This window comes from Akebia trifoliata, chromosome 1 (assembly GCF_017979445.1).
Source record: "Akebia trifoliata isolate Shusen 1 chromosome 1, ASM1797944v1, whole genome shotgun sequence".
Classification (NCBI taxonomy): domain Eukaryota; kingdom Viridiplantae; phylum Streptophyta; class Magnoliopsida; order Ranunculales; family Lardizabalaceae; genus Akebia; species Akebia trifoliata.
The window spans coordinates 5,357,765-5,382,613 of NC_141375.1; the positions used below are offsets into that span (position 1 = coordinate 5,357,765).

General features: G+C 36.9%; 2 protein-coding genes across 2 annotated transcripts; both read left to right on the top strand.

Moving 5' to 3' along the window:
• The first annotated feature begins 606 nt into the window (after positions 1 to 606).
• Positions 607 to 4,626, top strand: LOC147410519 (cytokinin dehydrogenase 3-like). The gene is made up of 5 exons (XM_086436382.1): positions 607 to 1,510; positions 1,713 to 1,840; positions 3,331 to 3,606; positions 3,690 to 3,955; positions 4,070 to 4,626. The coding sequence occupies exons 1-5, from the start codon at positions 892 to 894 to the stop codon at positions 4,362 to 4,364; spliced, it is 1,584 nt and encodes a 527-aa protein (XP_086292508.1). The 5' UTR covers positions 607 to 891; the 3' UTR covers positions 4,365 to 4,626.
• A 3,798-nt stretch (positions 4,627 to 8,424) lies between these two features.
• On the top strand, positions 8,425 to 12,367 carry LOC147410520 (cytokinin dehydrogenase 3-like). The gene is made up of 4 exons (XM_086442476.1): positions 8,425 to 9,057; positions 9,357 to 9,484; positions 11,540 to 11,818; positions 11,909 to 12,367. The coding sequence occupies exons 1-4, from the start codon at positions 8,499 to 8,501 to the stop codon at positions 12,176 to 12,178; spliced, it is 1,236 nt and encodes a 411-aa protein (XP_086298602.1). The 5' UTR covers positions 8,425 to 8,498; the 3' UTR covers positions 12,179 to 12,367.
• Positions 12,368 to 24,849: the final 12,482 nt, after the last annotated feature.

Below are 24,849 nucleotides of genomic sequence, written 5' to 3' on the forward strand. Positions count from 1 at the left end.
AATGATATAACAACCATTCTAGTTATCTGTGGAATTCAAATTTGATTTTGATTTATCCTCCTCCCCGTTGTTAGAAAGCTTCAAGACATTTTCATTGAAATATCAAAGGGTCTTCAAACCATCACACGAGACATCACGTGTGAAGACTGAAGAAGAGTAATTACTTCAATTTGACTATCTAGATTTTTTACATCATTGCATGTAGGCCTTCTTACATACAAATCAAATCTCTTAAAATATGGAAAGCTGGCTAATGTTCCCCCTCTGCACACAAATCACATTCTAACTATACAAATCTCAAATAGAACAAAGTCTAGATACACAAGATCAAAAAATATCCTTTGATACCAACCTTTGACCACCCAAGTTTTCCTTAAAGCGGTAATAAAGACACTTTTGCTTCACTTTCACCCATTTCCATTAAGAGAGGGCTGCCAGCAAGTGGATTAAATCAGGATCGTTCATATCGAAATGAATGGGTAAGAATCAATGTTTGGATCTTGCATGGGCCCAAAAGAGACAAGTGGGACAATACAAAATCTGTGGGTCCTTTGGAATCTTCCTCATGTTTCACAGCTAGCTAGTAAAGAAGTTTTGAGATTTAGAACTAATTTCCAATGTAACAATGACGTTGGATAGATAGAATCCTAAGTCTGTCCTTCCAAATCTTTGAAAAAGCAAAAAATGTTAGGTAACAATGAATCAGAAGTAAAGATTTTCTCTCTGCAACCCAAGATTTCACCCTCGTTTTCATTGTAACTTCTTCAAAGTTCAAAATATAAATACCCGACCATCACCTTATATGACCATCCCACACTCTTTATCTTACACCATTCTAACACCATTTAAATACCCATCTATATCTTTATATCTGTTTTATCTATCTAAATTATGGCTAAGGGATGTTCAATTCCATCAAGTTTCATTATGATATTCATTATTAGCCGTTTGATGTCGATCATAGGGAAGAAAAGGCCATGTACTACTTTTTTGCCACAAGATCTTCTCTCACTCGATCTCGCAACAAGACTTCGTGTCGATCCTGATGCAATTACCATGGCCTCTACCGATTTTGGGAGATTTATTCGAGCAATTCCAGCTGCTGTTCTATATCCATCTTGTGTGGACGACATTGCGGCTCTTATAAGATTCTCTTATGATTCTTGTAATCCTTTTAGTATTGCCGCTAGAGGTTGTGGTCATTCGATTCGAGGACAGGCTATGTCTCTTAATGGTGTTGTTGTGGATATGAGATCTTTGAATGATAATTACGGTGGTAGTCGAATTATTGTTTCTCAAAGCTCGCTAACTATGTATGCAGATGTTGGGGGTGAGCAGTTATGGATCGATGTATTGCATGCCACACTTAAACATGGGCTTACACCACGGTCATGGACCGATTATTTGTACCTGACCGTGGGGGGAACCCTATCCAATGCAGGAATAAGCGGCCAAACCTTTCTCCATGGTCCTATGATCAGCAATGTATATGAGATGGATGTTATTACTGGTAGGTTTTATCTTCTTTAATTTGCACCTGTAATGTATTTGAATGCCTCATATGTGAGTTATAAATTTGCATGTATTCTTGTTTCTAGACCATAGTTAAAATCTATGTGACAGAATCAAAACAAGTATCCTTGAATGCATGCATGCTGATACCAATTTTTGTTTACTATATTAGGTTAAGTGTGTGGTTTGTTTTGGTACAGGAAGAGGAGAGAAAGTGACTTGCTCCAAACACATGAACTCAGAGCTGTTCTCTGCTGTATTGGGTGGTCTAGGTCAGTTTGGGATCATCACTAGAGCAAGAATCGCATTAGAGCCGGCCCCACAAAGGGTATGTATATTTATCAACTATCGACCAAATTTGGAGTTGCAAGAATGAAAATTGTTATCCAATATGGGGTTCAAAATTTCTCAATATAATTCTCCAGTCAAACCAACAGAAGTGCAGTATTGTGAGCAGCTTTGGCCCTGCCTCTCTAAGGGAGAGGTCCTGCCCGGTGTAATATTTTATGTTGCGGCCTATGGCTCCATGTGAAGGCCATATATACATGTGTGTGTGTGGAGAAACTTTGGGCAAATTTGGTATTATAATAATAGAGCAAAAATGACTCCAGAGCCGACCCACACTGCGAATGATGAAAAACTGCCGAATATGTTAGCTAAGTCAGGCTCACACTTATACTAACGCTTCTGGGCGCGCCACATGAGGGAACAACCCAACATGACACGCCGAAAAGTGTTAGTCAAGGCGGGAGTCCGACTATGTTTGGCTAGCCGAACTTCAAAGGATATGTATGAAATTCATGCACGAATCTTTGCCAAGTAAAGCGATTCCTCATGAATCATGAGAGTGTGAATTTAAAAGCCGGCAGTATGTCCACCCTTCTGAAATGTTCTTGCCTTTAATGGTTATTGGTAACTAGAAAATTGCCTTTAGGGGCTCCCACAAGGATATGAGAGCTTTTTTTGTAGACATCATTCACTTTTACACCATTCACTCTCCTGTTGGGGCTCATTCTCCAGACACCCTATTACTTCATAGGGTGATTCAATATAGTAAACTTTGGATGGTTATACTTATGGTCTCCATGCTTCAGATCACTGTACTGAAAAATATGTTCCAGTTCTATACAAAGACCAAACATCTCTTGCCCTAAGAATCACTCACATGTCCCTGTCTTCTGTTACGACAACAAGAAGTAAGGGGGCTTAACTTTCCACGCCATTATCACCGATTTGTTTTTGGTACATTATTTAGGTTCTTGTCATCTTCTATAAGATATACTTTGTACATGTAGCACATGTGATCACATGAACTGTTTTACACCACTCCTTGAATGGACCCTAGCCCTAAAATTGTGGATGGTCCCCTCAACCTCTTGCTTTATTTGTCTCTTTTTTTCTTCTTTAGTAGAATCTTTTTACCCATCAAAAGAAAGAAAAAATTGGACTGATCAAATAATTAAAAAACCAATATCTAAATAAGACTGACACAAATATAAATGAAAGTAAGTATAGGTGAATGGATTGAATCTTGTGAATGGGTTGAATCTTGAAAAAAGATGCCAACATTCCCTTTCTGTACATTGGTTGCTCATATTGAAGCCATCCATGTTTTTTCTTTTGTAGTAGATGACAAGGTTGTGAAAAGATTATATACCTCAAAATATTCTTCTTGTTCATCTGTAAATTTAGTACCCACTTTCTTGTTCCACAGATAATCCTACGGCATATTCTCTATGTTGTGGTTTGCAGTGTAAAATATTTTACTTGTTTTTCTTTAATTGTTAATTAATTTGGGCTGTAAAAAATTGTTTGTAGGTAAGGTGGGTACGAATGCTCTACCATGATTTCTCCCTTTTTACAAGAGATCAAGAACATTTAATTTCAATGAATTGTGAACAAGGGACCAGGGGATTGGATTACGTTGAAGGTTCGCTTATGATGGACCAAAGTCCAGCGAATAACTGGAGATCTTCATTTTTCACCCCGACAGATTATCCCAGAATTGCTTCCCTAGCAACCGAACATGGCATAATTTACTGCCTTGAAGTTGCTAAGTATTACGACAATCTCACTATCGGTATGGTTGATGAGGTAATAGTTGCTTCTCTACACATCTCAAATGTATTTGAGTTGAATCAGACATTTATCTAAGAAATTGAGCATGTTTTATTCAGGAACTAGAATTTTTGCTCAATGGGTTAAGCTACAATCCTGGTTTTATATTCAAAAAAGACGTCTCCTACATAGATTTCCTAAATAGAGTTCATAGAGGAGAGTTGAAGCTTCAATCACAAGGACTGTGGGATATTCCTCATCCATGGTTGAATTTATTTGTGCCCAAATCGCGAATCTCAGACTTTGATTCTGGTGTCTTCAAAGGTATCCTTAAGCAAAACAAGCCTGCTGGACCAGTTCTAGTCTATCCCATGAACCGAAACAAGTAAGCATGCACAAATTTACATACGAAAACCCATACTTGAAAGGGTCCCTTAGATTTTTTTCAAAATAATTATTACAGAAAATATATTTAAGCAATACAAGTTATGCATTGCAGGTGGGATAATAGGATGTCTGCAATTATTCCTGACGAAGATATCTTCTACTCTATTGGACTATTACAATCAAATGGATTGCATGATTGGGAGTACTTGGAGGATCAAAATACTGAAATATTAAAGTTTTGTGACAAGGCTGGAATCGAAATCAAGCAGTACCTCCCACATTACAGGAGCAAATCGGAGTGGATGAGTCATTTTGGTTCCAAATGGGACTCCTTTCAAGAAAGGAAAAGCAAGTTTGATCCAAAAGCGATATTATCACCAGGACAAAGAATTTTCATTTCATCTTAAGGAGAAGATGGATGTAGTAGGATTCCTACTAAAGAACGCTTTTGATTCTCTTTGTAGATCAGTTTTTTAAACCTGAAGGTCTTAACAGTTTTTGTGATCGATGTGTGAACTAAGGTATCAATTAATGAACATGGTGAATGTATCATATACATGTAAGTAGGTTTTTTGAAGATTTGCAATCTTCAAAGAGCATAATGATACTATCCTTGGATTTCAAGTACTTGAACAAGAATGATTTTATGGGAGATGTTTGGTTAAAATGATAACTCTATCAGGATACATAAGTTTTGGATCAAATTAGAATATGTTTGGTTGACATGGAAACCCAACCTTGATCCTTCACACACACACACACACACACACACACACACACACACACACACACACACACTCACACGCACACACACACACACACACACACACACTCTCTCTCTCTCTCAAAACCACCCACCACTAGGTAATATAATCAAAATTGAACGATTCAATATGTGCCTTTATTTTTATTTTTTCTTTAAACCAAAAACGATGAATTTCCCCCCTTTTTTTCTTTTTTGCTAACTCAATAATTCTGCCAAATGTTTTAGAAATTCTCTTCTTCATGGCATATTGAGCAAGAGTGTCGGTGACTCAGTTGCCTTCCTCCAAACATGATCAACTGTATATACACTACAAAATCCAGTAGATGAATTCCTTCCAATAGAGCTCTGCCCTCAATAGAATTATTGAGGTATGCAAGATGCATCCTCAATTACATAAAACTCATCCCCAAAGGATCAATTAGGCAAGATAGAAAGAAAATGAGCAAGAGATAAAACTTGAAGCTAAGTAAGGTAGTTTGCTATTTTTCAAGGGAGGGGCCTTTTAACCCTAGCCTATCAATCAAAAAAAAAAAAAATAATCCCTTCAAAGCTGCTTTGATGATCAAGTGGCCATTAATAATGCATACTCCACCAGCTAGACCTGGATTTCCCATGCTTGAACCATCAACGTTCATCTTCAACCATCCTACTTCAGGCATCTTCCATAAGGCCATGTCACATCTCTTTTAAAGGGAAACTGCATTTATTGGCAAATCTCTCTTCCTCTGAGTGTTAGGATCCTAGTTGCTAACATGCCCACTCAAATGAGAGAAATGGCAATCTCGAGTGCCCAACACACCAAGGATTGTGTAAAAACATGATTAAAAGAAACATTCACTTACTATTTTAATGATGGAATTAATTTATACATAAATAAAGAGTCCTACTCCTAACAACTTACTAATTCCACTCCTACTAAGAAACATTCAAACCCAGCTTCATTCTAGTCGATCAAATAAGCTAATTTGGGCATCTCATCCATCTGGTTCCTTCACCTGAAAAAGTGTTTGGGATTCAATTCGCAACTCGATGATATAAATTATATTATTGATGAACTCGACACTTTTAAGTCATGTTTAATTAATATCAAGTTTGACAATATTTTCATATGAAAATGTTGAATAAGACAATAAAAAGGGTGAGCTTGACAATAAAAATGTTGAACTTGACACAAAGTGTCGAGTTCGACAATAAAAATGTTGAACTTGATACTGTAAATGTGATCCAGCTTTTTCATTTTTTTCGACTACGGTATTGAGTAAATCTCTGTGAAATACCTAAAATGCATATATCATACTTGAAAAATAGACACATGAACCAATAATTATGACATAATAATCAAAAGATATTCAAATATACTCAACTAAGTGGAATGTGCACAGAACCATGCCATGTCAGTTGACTATGTTTTTTTTAGTCAGTTTATGACAAGTACAGAGTTTAAGTTATTTTCAATACATATGGAAAAATCCTATTGGTTCACCAACTTAACATAGATATTTCTTAATAGCAAATTCGTACTAATTTATCACGACTCTTGATAAAAAGATCCAAAAAACACAAATGATTTACTCGTGTTTAGTTTCTATATGTTGTTTGTTACTAAAAACATTTTCCAATTTAAGAAAGTTTCTTAATGTGTTTCAATTTTTACGATTTTCAAAAATCGATTGTTCATAAGAACTGTTGGTTTGAACAGTAGAACCACCAGCCTTGAACTATGTTACCAGATTCATGGGTTTGCTCAGTTTAAATTCAAGTTCGCGGTTCATGGTTCGCCACTCAAGAATGAACTCGGTTTGTAGGGGTAGGTAGAGATGAGGGCATTTGAAGATTGAAGTGATGAATAGGGTAAAAAAAAAAAAAATGAAAATGACAGATTTTGAGAAGAAAAAATTAAGCACATTTGCTCATTTTTCATTAGTCTATTAATAAATACCAAGGTGAAAGGTCTATACTATTAATTTGAAGTTTTTTAATTAGAATATCTCAAATATTAAATACATTTGGAGGGTGTTGTAAAAAGTTAAAATAGAAAGGAATACGCTTGGTATGGAGGTCATTTTTGTGATTGACCTCAAGATCTAATTTTTAGTAAGATCATTCACCAATAAATTATAGAAATAATGAAAAAATAACGAAAAAGAGAAAGAATACAAAAAGGTTTTTTACGTGATTCGGCAAACGTGCCTACGTCCACGGACTCAGGGAGCCGTTTTACTATAAATCCCACGGTTTTATAGCTTCCTCACCTCCCCTCCATCTTTCTCTACCTTTTTCATCCTCCTTTACAATGGTCTCAAGGCTTTTAAATAGAAAAACTGTAAAAGGAATCCTCACCCTAATTAAGTTACAATCGACCATATTATTCTTTATCCAAATTAATAATTACATAAAAAAAAGGAAGAATTCTTTTAAATTAGAATTCTTCCTTAATAAGATATAATTTTTTTTTCAAATGATGCCATGTGTTTGCCTCTAAATATGTATTGATGATGTGAATGGACGATTCAGATGGGAGACGTTTTTATCCCTCCACATTTGGTTCACTACATTTGACAAACCCATAGCGAACCGTACCACAAATTAGTTTGGTTTGAATCAGTTCACAGTTCAATATCTAACAGACGAACTAGGTATCCTTGTCATAAAAACCGATTATATTTGATTTAGTGCAGGTTCTTAGTGAACTGTATAAAAAAATCCAGAAACTACGGTTGGACTATAGGTCCGGTCCGCTTTTTAAAACACTGTTGAAAAGGTCTTCAAGAGTTTAACTTATACGGAATAAACGTTATTCACGGGTTTGACTCGATGGATCTTTTGATTTCGGGTTGTGTCATGTTCTTTTCCAGTCCACTTGCTTACTTAGGAAAAACAAATTATAAAATAATCAATTTCTATTGATTTCAAATCAATTGAACCAAACGGGAGGGTTTGACTGGTACAAGTCGGGTCGGGTTGACCCAGTTAGACCGAGCACAATGGGTACCGAAAAGATTAAGAATGTCCATATTATACTGGCAAAGTTGTGATCAATACGCATTCAAATGGTAATAAATTAATTTGATTATATAGATTTGTTTACATCATTACATGTAGAAATGCAAATCAAATCTTTGATTGTTGAAAGTCTAGATATAGAAGATCTCAAAAACAGATCCTAAAATCCTCTGATACCAACCTTTGAATCCCCAGAAGATCTCAAAAGCATTTAAGAATCCTTTGATACCAACACCCCTCCCAATCCCTCACTCTTACTTAATTAAAATGGTAAAAGAAAATGATAGTTTTGCTTGACTATGGTACCCATTTCAATAAGAGAGGGTTGTCACCAAGTGGGTTAGATCTGACCGTTCGTCATCGAAATAAACGGCTAAGATTTAATGGTTAGGGTCCTTGCATGGGCAATTGGTGGGGACAATACAAAATGTGTAGGTTCTTTGGAATCTTCCTCATGTTGCATAGCTGGATATGAATTTTGAGATTTAAAAGTAATTTCAATTGTAACAATGACGTTATAGAATCCTAAGTCACATCCTTCCAAATCTTTGAAAAAGTAAAACATGCTAAGGTCATAATTAACCAAGCAAAGATTTTATCTCTGAAACCAAAGATTTCATACTTGTTTCCATGCAACTTCTTCAAATATAAATATAACCCCACCACCACCACCTTAAATCACAATCCCATACTCTTATCTTACAGCCCGTCTACCACCCTCGCATACCATCAAGTTAATTTCACTGTGATTCCCTTTAATATAAGACATTTGATGTCGATCATAGGGAAGCAAAAGCCATGGACTACTTTGTTGCCAAAAGATCTTCTCTCACTTGATCTTGCAACAAGACTTCGTATTGATCCTGATACAATTGCCATGGCCTCTACCGATTTCGGCAGACTTATCCGAGCAATTCCAGCTGCAGTTCTATATCCATCGTGTGTAGATGACATTGCGGCGCTAATAAGATTTTCTTTTAGTTCTTGTAACCCTTTTACTATTGCAGCTAGAGGCCATGGTCATTCGGTTCTTGGACAGGCACTGGCACTTAATGGTGTTGTTGTGGATATGAGATCTTTGAATGATAATAATTGTGGTAATCAAATTATTGTTTATCCAAGTTCGCTAACTATGTATGCAGATGTTGGTGGTGAACAGTTATGGATTGATGTGTTGCATGCCACACTCGAACATGGGCTTGCACCGCGGTCATGGACTGATTATTTGTACCTCACAGTGGGGGGAACCCTATCCAATGCAGGAATAGGTGGCCAAACCTTTCGCCATGGTCCTTTGATTAGCAATGTGTATGAGATGGATGTTATAACTGGTACAATTTACATCTACATTTGTATCTTCTACATATCTATCTTGTTTATAAACCCTAGGCACTAATCCATCGAATCCCATCAAAAGTCCGCAGTTAAGCGTATTTGGGAGAGAGTAGTACTAGGAAGTTTTCTTGTTCCCTCCCAGTATAATATTTTTCTTGCTTAGCCAAAAAAAGAGTTCATAGACCATAGTCACGATCTATGCGTCGATACCCAAACAAGTATTCCCAAGCAAGTATGGTTATAAATTTTTGTTTACTATATTGGGTTATGAATTGTGTTGCTTGTTGTGATTCAGGGAGAGGAGAGATGGTGACTTGCTCCAAACTCATTAACTCAGAGCTGTTCTATGCTGTGTTGGGAGGTCTTGGTCAGTTTGGGATCATCACTAGAGCAAGAATCGCATTAGAGCTGGCCCCTCGAAGGGTACGTATAGAGTGACTTAGTCGCGAGAATGGAAATATATATCTATCCAATATGGACTTTACAAGCCAATAATATAACTAAATCTCTACTTGGCGTAATTGAATTAAGTGTGGCACTCCCTCCACTACGTGAAAATTGGAAAATTTTACAGAAAAAATTGACGGGCCAAGATCCACGAAATTTAGAAATTGAATTTTGAAAGTCTAGGACCATTGAAATTCTTGATGTTCCCAGATTTGACGGCTTAGAGCTGCGAATTTCTCTCATCCTTAATTAATTTGACAGTTTCGGCTCGTCAAAAAAGAAAATTTGATAATGAAAAATTCGATGCCAATTCGACCTTTTGGTCTGTCAAGTTTGGATTTTTTTTCACATTGTGCTCTTAACATGGAGAGATCCTATACCTTGTGTAAAGTGTGATCCTATGGCTCCATGCGAGGCTCGTGTAGACTCCATGAGCCTATGGGCTAGGTTGGAGTCATTATAGGGAAAAAATAGTCCTCGTCTTGGACTCAAAATATTACGTACCTATCACATTCATCAGCAACTCCAAGTCGAGTGATTTCGAAGTTATGGGAGTGGATGCTTTATCCAATGTGAAGCTAAAAGCCGAAAGTACTCTATTAGTAAATTAATGCTTCTAGGGTCTTGTGAAGTAGACTACACGAGCCTGCGGGGGCTCATTCTCTCGGTTTCTTCTTAGGGCGGCTCGCGTAGTAAACTTAATTTGGATGGTTATGCCATCCATGATTCACATAGCGCTGAAAAAGAGTCCTAGTTCATTCAAGTATGACATCTCTTTCCCTAGGGTTCCTCAATTGTCCTTGTTGTCAGTTGCAGCCCCTTTACGTAAGGACTTAACTTTTGGCACCATTATCATGTTAGGTGTATGTTTTTGGTGTATTGGTTAACTTCTTAACATCGTCAAAGGTGTAATTTGTACATGTTGCACATATGATCATCTAAACTATTTGGACTATTCTTCAAATGGACCCTAGCCCTAAGACTGTGGATGGTCCCCTCAACCTCTAGCTTTGTCTGTTTCTTGCTCTTCTTTGGTAAAATTCTTTCTAACTATAAATTATTATTTTTTTTTCGTGGAACTTATTAAATATAACTGATCCTCTAAAATTAAGGCTTGCTCAATTATAGATGAAAGAAGTAGGTGACTGGGCTGAAAGAAGATGCCAAGTTTCCTTTTATATATATCGGCCGATATGAAAGTGAGATAAAACTCCAAAGGAAAACCTAAATAAGGGGTCAAAAAACATATCCAAATACCAATGGATTAACAAATTGAGGAATAGATGACCTTTGTAGGAAAAAAAAAAAAAAAAGGTCAGCCCTCTTCAAGATTTTCTCAATTCGAAAATTTGATCTTTATAAAATCAACAAAATGTGAAAATCGAGGAAAAAGGATTCTTCAATCGTCCAAAACAATAAAAAAAAAATGTATTAAACAGCTCCAAACATGTCTATAAACAGCCCACCATGAGATTCACAAGATCACAATCCCTGAAGAAAATAAATTTCCAAAGCTTCATTCTTCGCTTAGGGCTGATGTCATCATGTTGACACCAGAAACAAATTTTTATATCTCTATACGTTATCAACGTGAGATTATGAGAAAAACATTCACTTAGGGCATTGTGCTATACACTACTCATTTGTATGTATACACTTACTATATACACACCATTATACAAATCAACACAAACCAATAAAAGCCACCCATGTTTGTTCTTTTGTAGTAGATGACAAGGCTGTAAATAAGAGTATCTGATTTCAACATATTATTCTTGTTCATTTATCAATTAGTGCCCACTTGCTTATATAATTGCTCCACAGCTGATCTATGGATTCCAATGTCATGTTCTATGTCATTTGTAGTGTAAAATAATATTCTTGTACGTTTCACTACTGCAAAACAACATTTAACGTTGTTGGTGATAAAATAGATGAAGGTTTTCAAGACAACCATCATCAACAAATTGTTTTTAAGTTCTCTTTTGTCATACTTATTGTTCAATTGCAAATTATAATCATGGTTTGTAGGTGAGGTGGGTACGAATGATCTACCATGATTTCTCCACTTTTACAAGAGACCAAGAACATTTGATCACAATGACTGGTGGACAAGGGACCAGAGGGTTGGATTACATCGAAGGTTCTCTTATGATGGACCAAAGTCCAGCAAATAACTGGAGGTCTTCCTTTTTCTCCCCAACTGATTATCCAAGGATTGCTTCCCTAGCAACTGCGGCTGATGGTGTACTTTACTGTCTAGAAGTTGCTAAGTATTACGACAATCTCCATATCGACATGGTTGATGAGGTAATTTTTACTTCTCTACATATCTCAAATTTATTTGGACTCAAATTAGACCATATTTATCAAATAATTTCCGCATTTTCATTACTTCAGGAGTTAGAATTTCTGCTCAAGGGGTTGAGCTACATTCCTGGTTTTATGTTTGAAAAAGACGTTGCGTACATAAACTTCCTGAATAGAGTTCGAAGTGAAGAGTTGAAGCTTCAATCACAAGGACTGTGGGATGTTCCACATCCATGGCTGAATTTATTTGTGCCCAAATCGCAAATCTCAGACTTCAATTCAGGTGTTTTCAAAGGTATCCTTAAGAAAAACATGACTGCTGGACCAATTCTCGTCTACCCCATGAACCGAAACAAGTAAGAACACAAAAATTTACAAATACCAAATTATCAAAAGGGTACCTTAGGTATTGTAAAAATAAGTATCATAGTAAATATCTCAAAGTAATACAAGTTATGCATTGCAGGTGGGATGATAGGATGTCTGCAATCATTCCTGACGAGGATATCTTCTACACTATAGGACTATTGCAATCGAATGGACTTCATGACTGGGAGTACTTGAAGGATCAAAATAGTGAAATATTACAGTTTTGTGACAAGGCTGGAATTAAAATTAAACAGTACCTCCCCCATTACAAGACCAAATCGGAGTGGATGAATCATTTCGGTTCAAAATGGGACGTGTTTCAAGAAAGGAAAACCAAGTTCGACCCAAAAGTGATATTGTCACCAGGACAAAGCATTTTTAATTCGTCTTAACTCGACAATGGGATTTCAATCCTTGCAGGTCTTCATGGTTTTAGTGATCCAATGTCTGAGAGTAGGATAATTCAATCCAGGGATTTCATATCCTTGAACATCTGATGTTTTTAGGGGCGTTTGGTTACAATAATAAGCACTTTATTTGAATAAATAGTTTTTTTTATTATCAAAATATATAAAATCCAAATTTCTTGAATATAATAACTTTGTCTACCACTTTCTTGATTCCTCACCCCCTTTGTAACTTCGTGATCCGAATCCACGAACCGCTACTGAAGCTTTGATCACTTCATGATCCGAATCCAAGAACTGCAACGACAACCACTCGATTCCATTAGCATATCACGAACAATCTGAATCCACAAAAAAGAAAGCAACACTTGCTTCCACAAGCAAACCTTTAGATTATGATTGTCTGAACTGATCTCTCAAACACTCATGAATATGAAATGAAAATATCTGCTAGGATTTTCATAGGCTCAATATTCAATGAATTCCATGCTTTTATGATCTCTTGAGTTGTGTAAACCCTAGATATGAAAAGTCCAATTTATAAACCAAAATTTGGAGTTTTAAAAAATAGAAACACTGCTCGCCAATTGTTCGGATTTTACCTCATTTCAATTGATCAGATCTAAGGTCGATGGATTGGAATTTCAAGCAAATGGCTTGAGAATCTATTGTAACAATTGACTTCAATATAAAAAATCATTTTAATCTCACAATTTCAAGCAATCATCGTAAGTAGCTCGAACAATGTAATCTCTAGCATTACTATTAAAATTAGAGCATTACCACCAATGTACGTGAGATCTTCAAAATAACTTTCAGACCGACATTCTATCATTCTTTGAGCAACCATCTTAGAAATTTAAATTTTCTTACAAAAATATTGAAAAGAATATATCAATAATTAAGAAAAATTAGAGAGTAAGAAAATAAGGAGACTAAGCAATAGACTTAGTTATAAGATTTGTGCAAAATGAGTAATGAATGTGTTATTTATAGTGGAATTGTTCATGAACGTTGGGAATGGAGTAGGAAATGTGATCATTTCATCATAAATCGAAGAAATTTTTTTTTTTTTTTTGACCGTTACAGCAAAAATCAGTGGTCCTACCGCCAATTTATTACTTGTTTGATAAGTTCTTAAAAATTACTATTTTTTAATTTTATATATATAAACAATTTTCCCTATTTATTTTATAAAAAAAAATGACATTTTAGAAAGGGTAAATGGTATTTATAAAGTGTAAATTTTTTAACTATTTGGTTGACGACAACTAGACAAAAGGGTGGAATGAACCTTATCAGTAGCTTTGTAGATTGCAGAAATGTAAGATTGAACAAATATTGAGGTAAAACTTTGGTGAGTAAGATTTGTTCCGTAGGGACAACGACGATTGGGATTTTCTTTTAAATTGAAACCAAAACAGAATTTGAAAATAAATTTTTAAAATAGATTAGAAAATTGTAGCTAAAAAGTGAAATAGAATTGAAATAAGAGCAAGAATATAAATTGAAAATAATGTAAAAAAATTTAGAGAGATCAAATCAACCTTTGCAAGTCATCCTATTGTTGAATAATTCTAATTTTAACTCAATCCACGTAACAAATCATTATTCATGGATTGGAAGATAAATCGGTTAGAAATTAAAAGTAACTAGAAAATATAAATGTGAATCCTGAACTTGGAGGATATTATCCAATTTGTATTTCAAATTCATCACAAAGTATGATTAAGCTTGAACTCATCTAAGCAATAATCATCAAAGTTAGAATTAGAGGTACAAATTAGATGATCTCATCTTTAGAGGCTTCACAAGAACATAATTAAAATAAGATCAAATAGAATTGAAATAACAATATTAAGATGAACTTGCTCTAGCATCCTTGATCTCTTTAAGGAGAGTCTAGCCAATCATCACAATGAGCAAGTTGTAGTAATAGTAAAACAAGTAAAATGTGGTAGAGAAGAAGATGAAGATAACTATGTTACACTTTGATTCCTCTCTAATGATCTTACAATAGAATTACAACTAGAACTAAAGAAGAAAGATGAAAGAAACACTCTTGATACTCTGATTACAATCAAGAACTCTCTCTTTAAAAGAAAAAAAATTAGAAAATTACAGAAAATTTGGAAGAAGAAGAGGGCCCAAGAGAGACCCCTTTCTTTAGGGACAACCCCTCAATTTATAATTTTTCTAATCGGATTTTTGCTTAAGTTGATTTGACAAGAGCCTTTAGTTGCAACGGCCAAAGTGTCTAGAATGTTTAGCTCAAATCTCGATGCATAATTCCTCAAGATTACCGCAACGCGGTAGGGTCCTACCACCGTACGGTGACGTGATAACGATTTGCTCTGAGATTTGGTTGGATGCTCCCTTTTGGCCCGTATATTGTAACAAAAATTGTTACAAAAAAATTTGCCTCCGAATTTTGTCCTTTTTACCTACAAATAGTAAGAAAATCTATTAGTTTCAATAATTTAATAAATTAATACAATTTATGTTTATTTATGACAAATAGCAATTAGGTGTTGATAATCCTTGTGTAATTATGATCCAAAAAATGGCTTTTATGCAACCTTATCAGAACTTGTTAGATAACTATAGGGGTGGTAAATGCAATTGCCTAAATGTTAGGGTGTCAACATAGAATTATGCCAAACCATAGGGGGTAAAAGTGCAATTTACCCTTTTATTTATTAATGGTAAGCTTGTTTTTATTGAGTTCAATAACACGGTGTTGGCGAGAATTGAATTGGTCTCCAGTATCATCACCCAAAGTCTTTATCAACTAATCTAGTTATAAGTGTTGCTTTGTTAAATATGTGGAATCGATCATGGGTCAAGCTAGGCCTTAAATCAAAGTAGGATTTGTTTATGCTCCTCTCCCAAAAAGATGATGAAAATACCCACTTACTGTAGTTAGTTTATAGTCAAATTAGGTTGACCCTAGGATAATCATTGGATTAGAGTAGAGACTGACTTTCATTTGGTGGATTCAGTGCCTAACACCTTTCAAGATCAATAATCTGACTACTTATCCACTATCTCTAGCATTTATCGATATCAACTCATATTCGAAATCTACCCAATGGTTCCTAGACCTAGAATTAGGTGATGACCCCAACCAAAAATGGATCTTCTCTTATGTGTCGAGACGCTTTCACTATGTTTATTTCAATCTAAAAATCATTAATAAACAGAATGGACATTTGAGTGTAAATAAATAAAAAAATTTAAACCTTGTTGTTGAAAGGGAAGAAGTGGCATGTTTTGAACCCTTCCATTTTTAAATAAAATTCAAATTTGATTTCATTCCAATTTTTTCTATGTTTAATGGTAAGCATTTAAATAATTAAATGTGTATATATGGAAATTAATTCATTGTCTAAGGGATTGTTCCATTTTTTGTAAAGCTTAAAATGGTTAAATAGTTTGATTGATGTACAATCATGGAGAGAGTGCCATGTGGCACTTATTTTTATATAATTATTAGAATAATTAGTTAATATAATTATAAGAATTTTTTTTTCTTTTTTCTTTTTTAAGGATTTTCTTTCCCAAATGATTTCGTAGATATCATGGTTTGAGACATGTAAATTGAAATTGTGTTAAATTTCTTATTATATACTTTAGCTATATTATGTTTGAGTGTGATTGCACAATAAAATCAATACGAAAATAGATCTTTTAAGAAAATATATACAAATGAGTGGTTGCCTATTTTGTTGAAAATTTATTTGTTGTGAGAAAACAACTTTTTTTTACATTGGGTTAAAAATATTTTCTTGTTGTAGAGGAATTGCGCAGTTATCTAAAAAATACATGTGTCCAGGCTGGTTGAATGGTACTAAGCGCAGATCAACATACAAGCACTACCCAACAGAAGGGAAGATTAAGGCAAAGAACACCTGGTTTGACTAGAAGGATAAGACAGCACTGATAAAGACTTGGTCTGCCAAGCAGGATAGATCTAGTCAAAGAATACCCGTAATTCTAATATGTACATGTTAAGCTCAGAGATCTCCCCAGTATAGTATATCCAATCCAAAAGATTCCTATTTTGTTTAGGATCCAAGAAATCAAGGGATTCTCAGGATCACCTCCTGTGAGAAAAAAAAACCCTGATTCGAATGAAGGATTTATAAATAGCATGATTTGCACTGAGGAGAGGATCTTTTAGGCAGATTAGAGGTCTAACCAGTTTATTAGATTATTCCTTTACTTTTCTAACTTTAGCGTCAGAGAGTTTTTGACAAGTACCACGCCAGCACTAGCGAGAATATGGAAGGATTGACTTCGGATCTGTGAGGTAAAGTCCTTCAGCACCGTTTACCAGAATTTGACCAAACAAATCTGGCGCCGTCTATGGGATCCCAATAGCATATTGATTTTAGTCGAAATAATGGGGAGATCCACCAAAATCATCGAAGTCAATGCATCCCCACCACTAGTACCAGCCGTAGATGATCAACTCTTGGCAATGTTCGAAGCCATGAGGAAGTAGCAAAAAAAAATGAAGAAGAAGATGAATGACTTGTCCGAACAAAATTGAAACCTAAATCAACATCTTGAGACCCAACAACCAACAAGACAAGATCTCTCACTGAGAGATCCTCAGCCTCCTGTTGGAGATGATCGTGCTTCAAATGCAGAAGGAAGTTCTCAACCATTGATCCCAATAGGAAAATGAGAGATAGAAGTTGCCACTGTAACCACTCGGACAAAGCCCACAATGGGTCTGATTTGGGAGGAAATTAAAGAGATGATCCAGAAGGAGATAATCAAGAATGTAGATATTTGCACAGTGGCAACACAAGCTGTCAGGGGAATTCAGAATTCTCATTTTACAACGGAGACCTTGGTAGGAGAAATTTTGAAGAAGTTTATGCTAGCATGTTTCACCCCTTATTATGGAACTAAATACCCCGTGGAACATCTATTCCACTTCCGACAGATGATTGCTCCGTGGGAAGGAAATGAGGTTTAATGTGCAAGTTATTCCCATTTAGCCTGCACGGAAACATATTAACTTGGTTCCACAAGTTGTCATGCGGATCAGTAGCTTCTTTTGAGGAGCTTTGTACTGTCTTTGTAACACAGTACATTGTCAACAAGAAGAGTAACGAAGACGTGGACGTTCTGTTCAACATGAGAGTGCAGTCTAGGAAAAGTCTTAGAGAGTTTATAAGAAAATTCAGGGAAGAGGCGATGTCCCTAGAAAGTTGTGATCAGATAACGACAATAGTGACGTTCAGAAACTCTTTACCATATGGCTTAGGGTTGTATACGTCTCTTGTGAAGAAGAGACCAGAAACATTAAGTGAGCTGTTCAAAAGAGTAGAAAAATACATTGGATTGGAAGATGATTCTGGAAACTCAATCGGGAAGAGCAAAGTAATACACGCTGTGGTGAAACCTAGCAAGCATCATCAACTACAGTAGCAAAGCACAAAGAGACGACCAGAGCGGGACAGGGAGCGAAGAAGAGAGGGGACATATTTTTTTATACCACCTAGAGAGATTTTATTGCTCACCGCTAACGAGCCATACTTTGAGTGACTAGCTTCAGTTCCTCGAAATCAGATAAATCGATAAGAGTGATATTGTGAGTATCACAAGGTACAAGCACATACAACCAACATCTGTCAAGTCTTGAGAAGGTTTTTGTAGAGGTTGGCAAAGCAGTGTAGACTAAAGGAACTGCCTAGAAGATAGAGGGAGAATCCACCCCAAGACAAGAATCATAGGCCTGATCAGCCACCTGTCAAAGGATAGGATAGAAGGGCAGCAGTTATACATGTTGTCCTTAAGCAAGATAATAGAAGGTCAGGCCTGAGTAGGGCTAACAAAAGAACCAAGAGGTGGTGAGCAAAGCACCTTGCTCATGTTTACACAATAAGAAACGGGCCCACAGAGCATATGGAACCCTACGAAAGCAAACCGTGACTTTCACGGATAAAGACTTGGAGGGGGTAGCAAGACCCTATTATGATGCACTAGTGGTAATCCTCCAGTTGGGCACTTTTACTCTTAAGAGAGTATTGATTGACAATGGCAGTTTAGTCGACATTATATACACTTCAAGCTTTCTAAAGATGGGTCTTAGTAGAAACGTGATCACTCAAGCAAGAGCCCCTTTGATCGGATTTGATAGGAAAACAAACCAACCGTGACGAGACATAATTTTGCCCGTGCAGGCAAGACTAGTAACTTTGATGATCGGTTTATGGTCGTCGAAGCAAGTTCCCCATACAATGCCATTCTAAACAGGTAGTGGACCTATGAGATGAAGGCCATTCCTTTAACGTACTACCATGTCCTGAGATTCTTAACACCGCAATGGATGTTGGATATACGAGGGGATCAAGTAGCAGTATAGGTGTGCACGCTGGATAAGGAGGTGCTATCCGAGGAGAACATCCAGCAATATTAGTTATAGTGAGGAGAAACCAAGCTTGGAGAATCCCCATGCCTGGAGAACGTCTAGATAGTAGATATAAGGAAATATAGGAAAATTGGGGTAGGAACAAAATTGGCGTTAGAAGAGTTGAAAGAGCTAACAGACTACCTAGAAAGAATATAAATGTTTTTGCCTGGTCTATAGAAGAGATGTTGGAAATCAGCCTCGAAGTGATCTGCCACTATTTGAATGTGGAGTCAGTTTTTAAGCCAGTGAAACAGAAACCAAGGAGATTAGCATCGGTTCAAAAAAATAGTAAATGAAGAAGTGAATAAGCTGATCAGAGCAGGATTTATTAGGGAAGTACAGTTCCCTGATTGGATAGCAAATATAGTGGCAGTGCTAAAGAATAATGGGAAAGTTAAAGTTTGTATTGCTTTTACAAATCTAAATAAGGTCTGTCCTAAGGATAGATTCCTTATGCCGAGGATAGATCAGTTGGTAGATGCAACTTAAGGTCACGAAAGACTGTCTTTCATGATGGCTATTCAGGTTACAATTAGATACAGCTTAACCTAGTAGACAGCTTTCATCATTGCACAAGGGCTTTACTGTTATGCCCTTCAGGTTGAAAAATGTATGAGCAACTTACCAGAGGCTGGTAACAAAGCTCTTCAAAGATCTCTTAGGGAAGATCGTCAAGATTTATATTGATAACTTGTTGATAAAAAAATAATAAGAAGGAAGATCACGTTGTTGGTCTGGAAGAGGTCTTTTCACGAGTAAGGAAAGTTGGGATGAAGCTCAACCAGGAGAAGTCCATTTTTGCATTAACTTCGAGGAGTTTCTTGGGCTACCTAATTATGAAGATAAGTATAAAAGCCAACCCGAACCAGATTAGAGCGTTATTGGAAATGCCCTCCCCAAAAATATAGAAACAAGTCCAAAAGTTGACAGGAAGGATCGCAGTCCTTAATAGATTCATAGCCAAATCTTTCGATAAATGAAGCCTCTGTACCAATTATTGCAGAAGAGCACCAAGTTTGAGTAGACAAAGGAATGTGAGTGAGCTTTCGTAAAACTGAAGAAATACCTGGATTGACCGCCTATACTCTCCAAACCAAAAGTAGGAGAGGAACTAGGGTTATACCTAACAATTTCTGAATGCACGCTCAGTTCAGTTTTGGTCAGGGCTGAGATAGCAGCAGAACAGTCCATCTACTTCTTGAGTAAGACTTTCATTGATGCAGAAATATACAATTCTAGAATTGAGAATATGGGATTAATTTTGGTTTACACGGCTTTGCGCCTGAGATCGTATTTCCAAGCATACCGAGTACAGGTCATCACGGAGTATCCCCTAAAGTTTGTCTTGGGAAAGATAAAAAATCGAGCAAAATGGCAAAATGGACTATGTAGCTAGCAAAGTTTGGGCTTTAATACAAGCCTAGAGTTTCGTTGAAAGGCCAAGCAATGGGAAACTTCTTGGTAAACTTTTTTGTAGAGGAAATAGAAGATCTACTAGTAGAAGAGCTAGAAAATACAGAAGAATGGCAAAAGGTAAGCAACCATCCAGGATGGAGAGTCTACGTGGATGAGTCTTTAAACCTGGAAGGACCAGGAATAGGAGTGGTGTTGATCACTCTTAATAGTTTCAAGATGGAAAAGATGGTTAGACTAGGATTTTGAGCATCAAACAATGAAGCGGAATATGAGACAATGTTGCTCGACTTTAATTCATTGGTAGGGTTGGAGGAAACTAAGGCTACAATTTATAATGACTCACAGTTAGTAGTTAACCATGTCAAGGGACATTTGAAGCACATGATCCCAGAATGCAACTCTACCTGGAGAAAATCAGGTCTGCCATACTCCGAGTTGGAAAAGTGAGAATAGAACACATACCAAGGACAAACAATAGACATGCAGACGCCCTAGCCTTCATAGCCTCAATGTTAGCAGGACAAGAAAAGAGAGAATTACCATTAAGCTAACAGGAAAGACCTACGATAGACGAGCCAGAATTGGTTAGTGTTATAACTATAGTAGGAGATCAAGGGTGGATGAGCCCAATTTTCGCCTTCTTATAGTTAGGAATACTGCCTAATGATCCAAAAGAAGCAAGACGCGTGAAGAGTAGGATAGAGAGATATACTATTCTAGATGAGAAACTATACAAGAAGTCAATAAGCGGGCCACTCCTACGTTGCCTAACACTAGGAGAGGCAAATGACGTGTTGAACGAGATCCACGAAAGAGATTGTGGGAATTATTCAGGGAGTAGGTTTTTAGCCTACAAAGTACTCTCTCAAGGTTATTTCTGACCATATTTGTAGAAGGACGCAGGTCTGCACGTCAAACATTGCAGTAATTGCCAAATACATGGAAGAATAAGCTGACAGCCAGCAGTGCAGCTCAATTTCCTCATCAGCCCTTGGTCGTTTGCACAATAGAGGATTGATCTAGTAGGCCGATTGCCCAGGGCACCAGGTAACCTAACCTTCTTGTTGGTGGCGACAGATTACTTTACCAAGTGGGCGGAACACTCCTTTTAGTAAGAATTCGTAGTAGGATGTCTAAAAGATTGTATGGAAAAATATAATCTATCGATTTGGTCTACTACGCACTATAGTCTTAGACAGTAGGAGATAATTTGTATGAGAGCAGATCAAAGATTTTTGCAAAGATCATGAGATAACACAGTTATTTTTCACACCACAGTATCCACAGGGCAACAGATAGGTTGAAGCCACAAATAAAGTTCTAGTCGACATACTAAAGAAAAAGTTGGGAGAACTAAAGGGAAGATGGACAACGATCTTGCATAGTGTATAATGGGCCTACAAGACAACTACTAAAACTTCCACATGGATGTCTCCATTCGCTATGGCCTATGGAATGGAGGCAGTAATACCAATAGAGAATGGCTTCCCCACAATAAAGTCAAAAGTAATGCAGACTGATCAGAATAACCATGAGATAATTGTAGAATTAGCTTTATTGGAAGAAATTACTTCAATAAGAAAGTTTTTCATAGGAAATTCAAATAAAGAGACCTACTGTTGCGTAGAGTATTCTAGAATACAAAATAACATAATAGTAGAAAGTTAGGTCTTAATTGGGAAGGGCCATACAGAGTAACTAGAGTAGGCTAGAAGAGAATGTATTATTTTGTAATAATGATTGGTTAAGAGTTGCCTAGACTGTGAAATACATGTAACCTGAAAAGATATTAATAATAAAAAATTTTCTTCTGATCGATGGTGGCCTATACGTGGATAGAGTACTAAAAATGGATCCCACATGAATCCAGGCCTACGTGGGTCTTCTCTACCTTAATTGATAGAATAAGAAGCTAGTCAGGGCCCTACTTTAACACTAGTATTATAACACTAAATATGGATCTCACCTAGGTCTGGACTTACGTGGGTCTTCTTTGCTTTAATTGGTCGGGTAAGAAGTTGGTCGGGATCCTAACTCTATCACGAGGTCAAGAGTACTAAAAATGGATTCCATATGGATTCGGGCCTACGTGGGTCTTCTCTGCCTTAATTGGTAGAATAAGAAACTGGTCAAGGCATTACTTTGACACGAGTAATATAACACTAAATATGGATCCCACCTGGGTCCAAGCCTACGCGGGTTTTCTCTATTTTAATTGGTAGAATAAGAAGCTAATTGGGACCCTACTCTGACACGAATAACATAATACTGAGTTGGACTCTTCCGAAAGTCCGGTCTTGGTAGTTCTCTTCTACTTTAACAAGTAAAACGAAGAGTTGGATGGCCATGCTCTGTCCTGAGTAACAGAGTATAGAGATTTGTTTAGTTGAATAACAGATTCTCGAAGCACCTATAGTAAAGATAAGAATACGGAATGACTGCAGTTTGCCTTAGAATAATGAAAGCACTATAGAATATCATTTTGGGGAATAGAGATAAGCATTATACAATTGTGCCTTGAAGGCACTAACTTTATGCTGCGTGACATTGAGTTAGAGCCTTCTTAAGGGACAGTAATTCACAAGTACCTCCCCAAGAACAAAAGGTTATACCGCAAAAAACCCTAAGTAATTTCTTACTATGTGGCCATTTTTGAAAATGTTCTACCTAAGAAAAAGTTACGTAAGGTAGAACCTAGGGGGAAAAGATAGTAAGACATAAAATATAAGCAGTAAAAAAGAATAGATTTGTTAAAGTGTTTAAGTAGAGCATAATGTTAAAATCTATGCTAAATTAGAAAATAGTTCAGCAGTTGAATGTGCAGCGCAAACATGCAAGTAAAACATAATGTTAAAGTTTATGCTAAATTGAAGAACAAATTAACAATTGAGTGTGCAGTGCAAACAGTGCGAAAAAGTAAAGTTTATACTAAAGGCAGATTGACAGTTGGCCTAAGTTAGCTTAAACATAAAATTTTCATTAATACCAAGAGGAGTACAAGAAAAATCTCAATAGTGGGAGAGTATAGAAAATTATAGTAAAAACAAAGCAGCAATAGGGCACAGCAAAAAACCAAGAAGTACGTCTTCACTCCATAGTAGATGACTGGTTGACAATAGAGGAAACCTCAGTAGGATTGGGAGGATCGACTGTTTTGTCCAAGTCGACGTTGATAATAGGGACATGAAGCAGGTCACTAGTAGGGGCAGGAAAACTAGTCGTTCTAGCTTGATCCAAATCTACGGTTCACCCAGCCTCCATAAGTTCACCTGAGACTCGATTTAGGACAACAACGAGGTTTTCCTCTTCATCTAGTTGGAAGGGATGAACTCGTCCATAGTCACTAGACCAGTTGAAAATTTCTTTGATAGGAGGACCAGTAAAACCTTCATCCTCCTTGTCTTATTCGTCCTCCTCCTCCTCATACTGAACCTGAGCAGCCTTAAAGCCTTCATAATAGGCCTTTGTAGAAGTCTCTTCTACCAACTGAAAGTATTGGACTTGTAGTTGCCCCAGCAACCTCTTGCTCTTAGTCTTATCCTCTTTGGCATATGTTGTCCTAGTTATCTCAAGACCAGTCCTAAGGGAGCTTAGCTCAAGTTCTTGTTGTCGTACCCTCTCTTGGGGATCCGCCAGTTCTACGTCTCTCCTTTATACTCTCTCTTTGTAACTGGTCAGTTCTAGTTGAAGAACACCTTGGAGATATACCAACTTTTTTATTTTTGGCCTCCAAGTCTAAGTTTGCCTTAGAAAACTTGGCCAAGTTAGCCTCCATCTCCTCTTTAGCCTCTTGTGAAAATTGGCTAGAGGAGGCCAACTCAACGTGGAGCAAAGTAACGTTTTCCTCATGCTCTCTAATCAAAGTAGCTGCCTGGCTCTCAGCCTCGTGCCATTTTAAGAAGACCAAGGTTCCATAGGCATTGACTTGCAAGAAAAACAAAGCAGTTGAGTGAATAAAACACAAAAAATAAAGAGTAGAGTGGGAAAGTAGAGCATTACCAGATAAAGGCCATGGACAAATTGACCGAAGCCTAGGTCAGTGTTGGCCCAATCCACAACATCCCAATCCTTGGAAAAAATGGAGTGGGAGAGCAGAGTGGCAGCAATGACAGGGTTCTTCACCCGACAGTTCCTGTTGTAGATATTGTTGAAACATGTTGAAAGTCATTATTCTCATTTCCATCTTGGAAGAAGGCCATGCGACTACTCCAAGATAATGCAGCTTCCTCCAGGGTAGTCGTAAGGTGGCTGGGACCCTCTTGCTCAGACTCCCCTTAAGGGGAAAGACTCCTCAAACTTTTCCTAATCAGCCTGCGCTTCTTGTGCGGCTGAAGTTCAGAGACAGGGTTGTGCTCCTTGATGGTGTATGAGCTCTACACTACCTGAGTGTGAATCTCCTCAAGAAGCAT

What these genes read in the sequence shown, in the direction of transcription:
- LOC147410519 (XM_086436382.1), top strand. Translation starts at nt 892, where the DNA reads ATGGCTAAGGGATGTTCAATTCCATCAAGTTTCATTATGATATTCATT. An exon ending in TGAGATGGATGTTATTACTG is followed by an intron (nt 1,511 to 1,712) that starts GTAGGTTTTATC and finishes GTTTTGGTACAG; the next exon opens with GAAGAGGAGAGAAAGTGACT. An exon ending in CTATCGGTATGGTTGATGAG is followed by an intron (nt 3,607 to 3,689) that starts GTAATAGTTGCT and finishes TGTTTTATTCAG; the next exon opens with GAACTAGAATTTTTGCTCAA.
- LOC147410520 (XM_086442476.1), top strand. Translation starts at nt 8,499, where the DNA reads ATGTCGATCATAGGGAAGCAAAAGCCATGGACTACTTTGTTGCCAAAA. An exon ending in TGAGATGGATGTTATAACTG is followed by an intron (nt 9,058 to 9,356) that starts GTACAATTTACA and finishes GTTGTGATTCAG; the next exon opens with GGAGAGGAGAGATGGTGACT. An exon ending in TAGAGCTGGCCCCTCGAAGG is followed by an intron (nt 9,485 to 11,539) that starts GTACGTATAGAG and finishes CATGGTTTGTAG; the next exon opens with GTGAGGTGGGTACGAATGAT.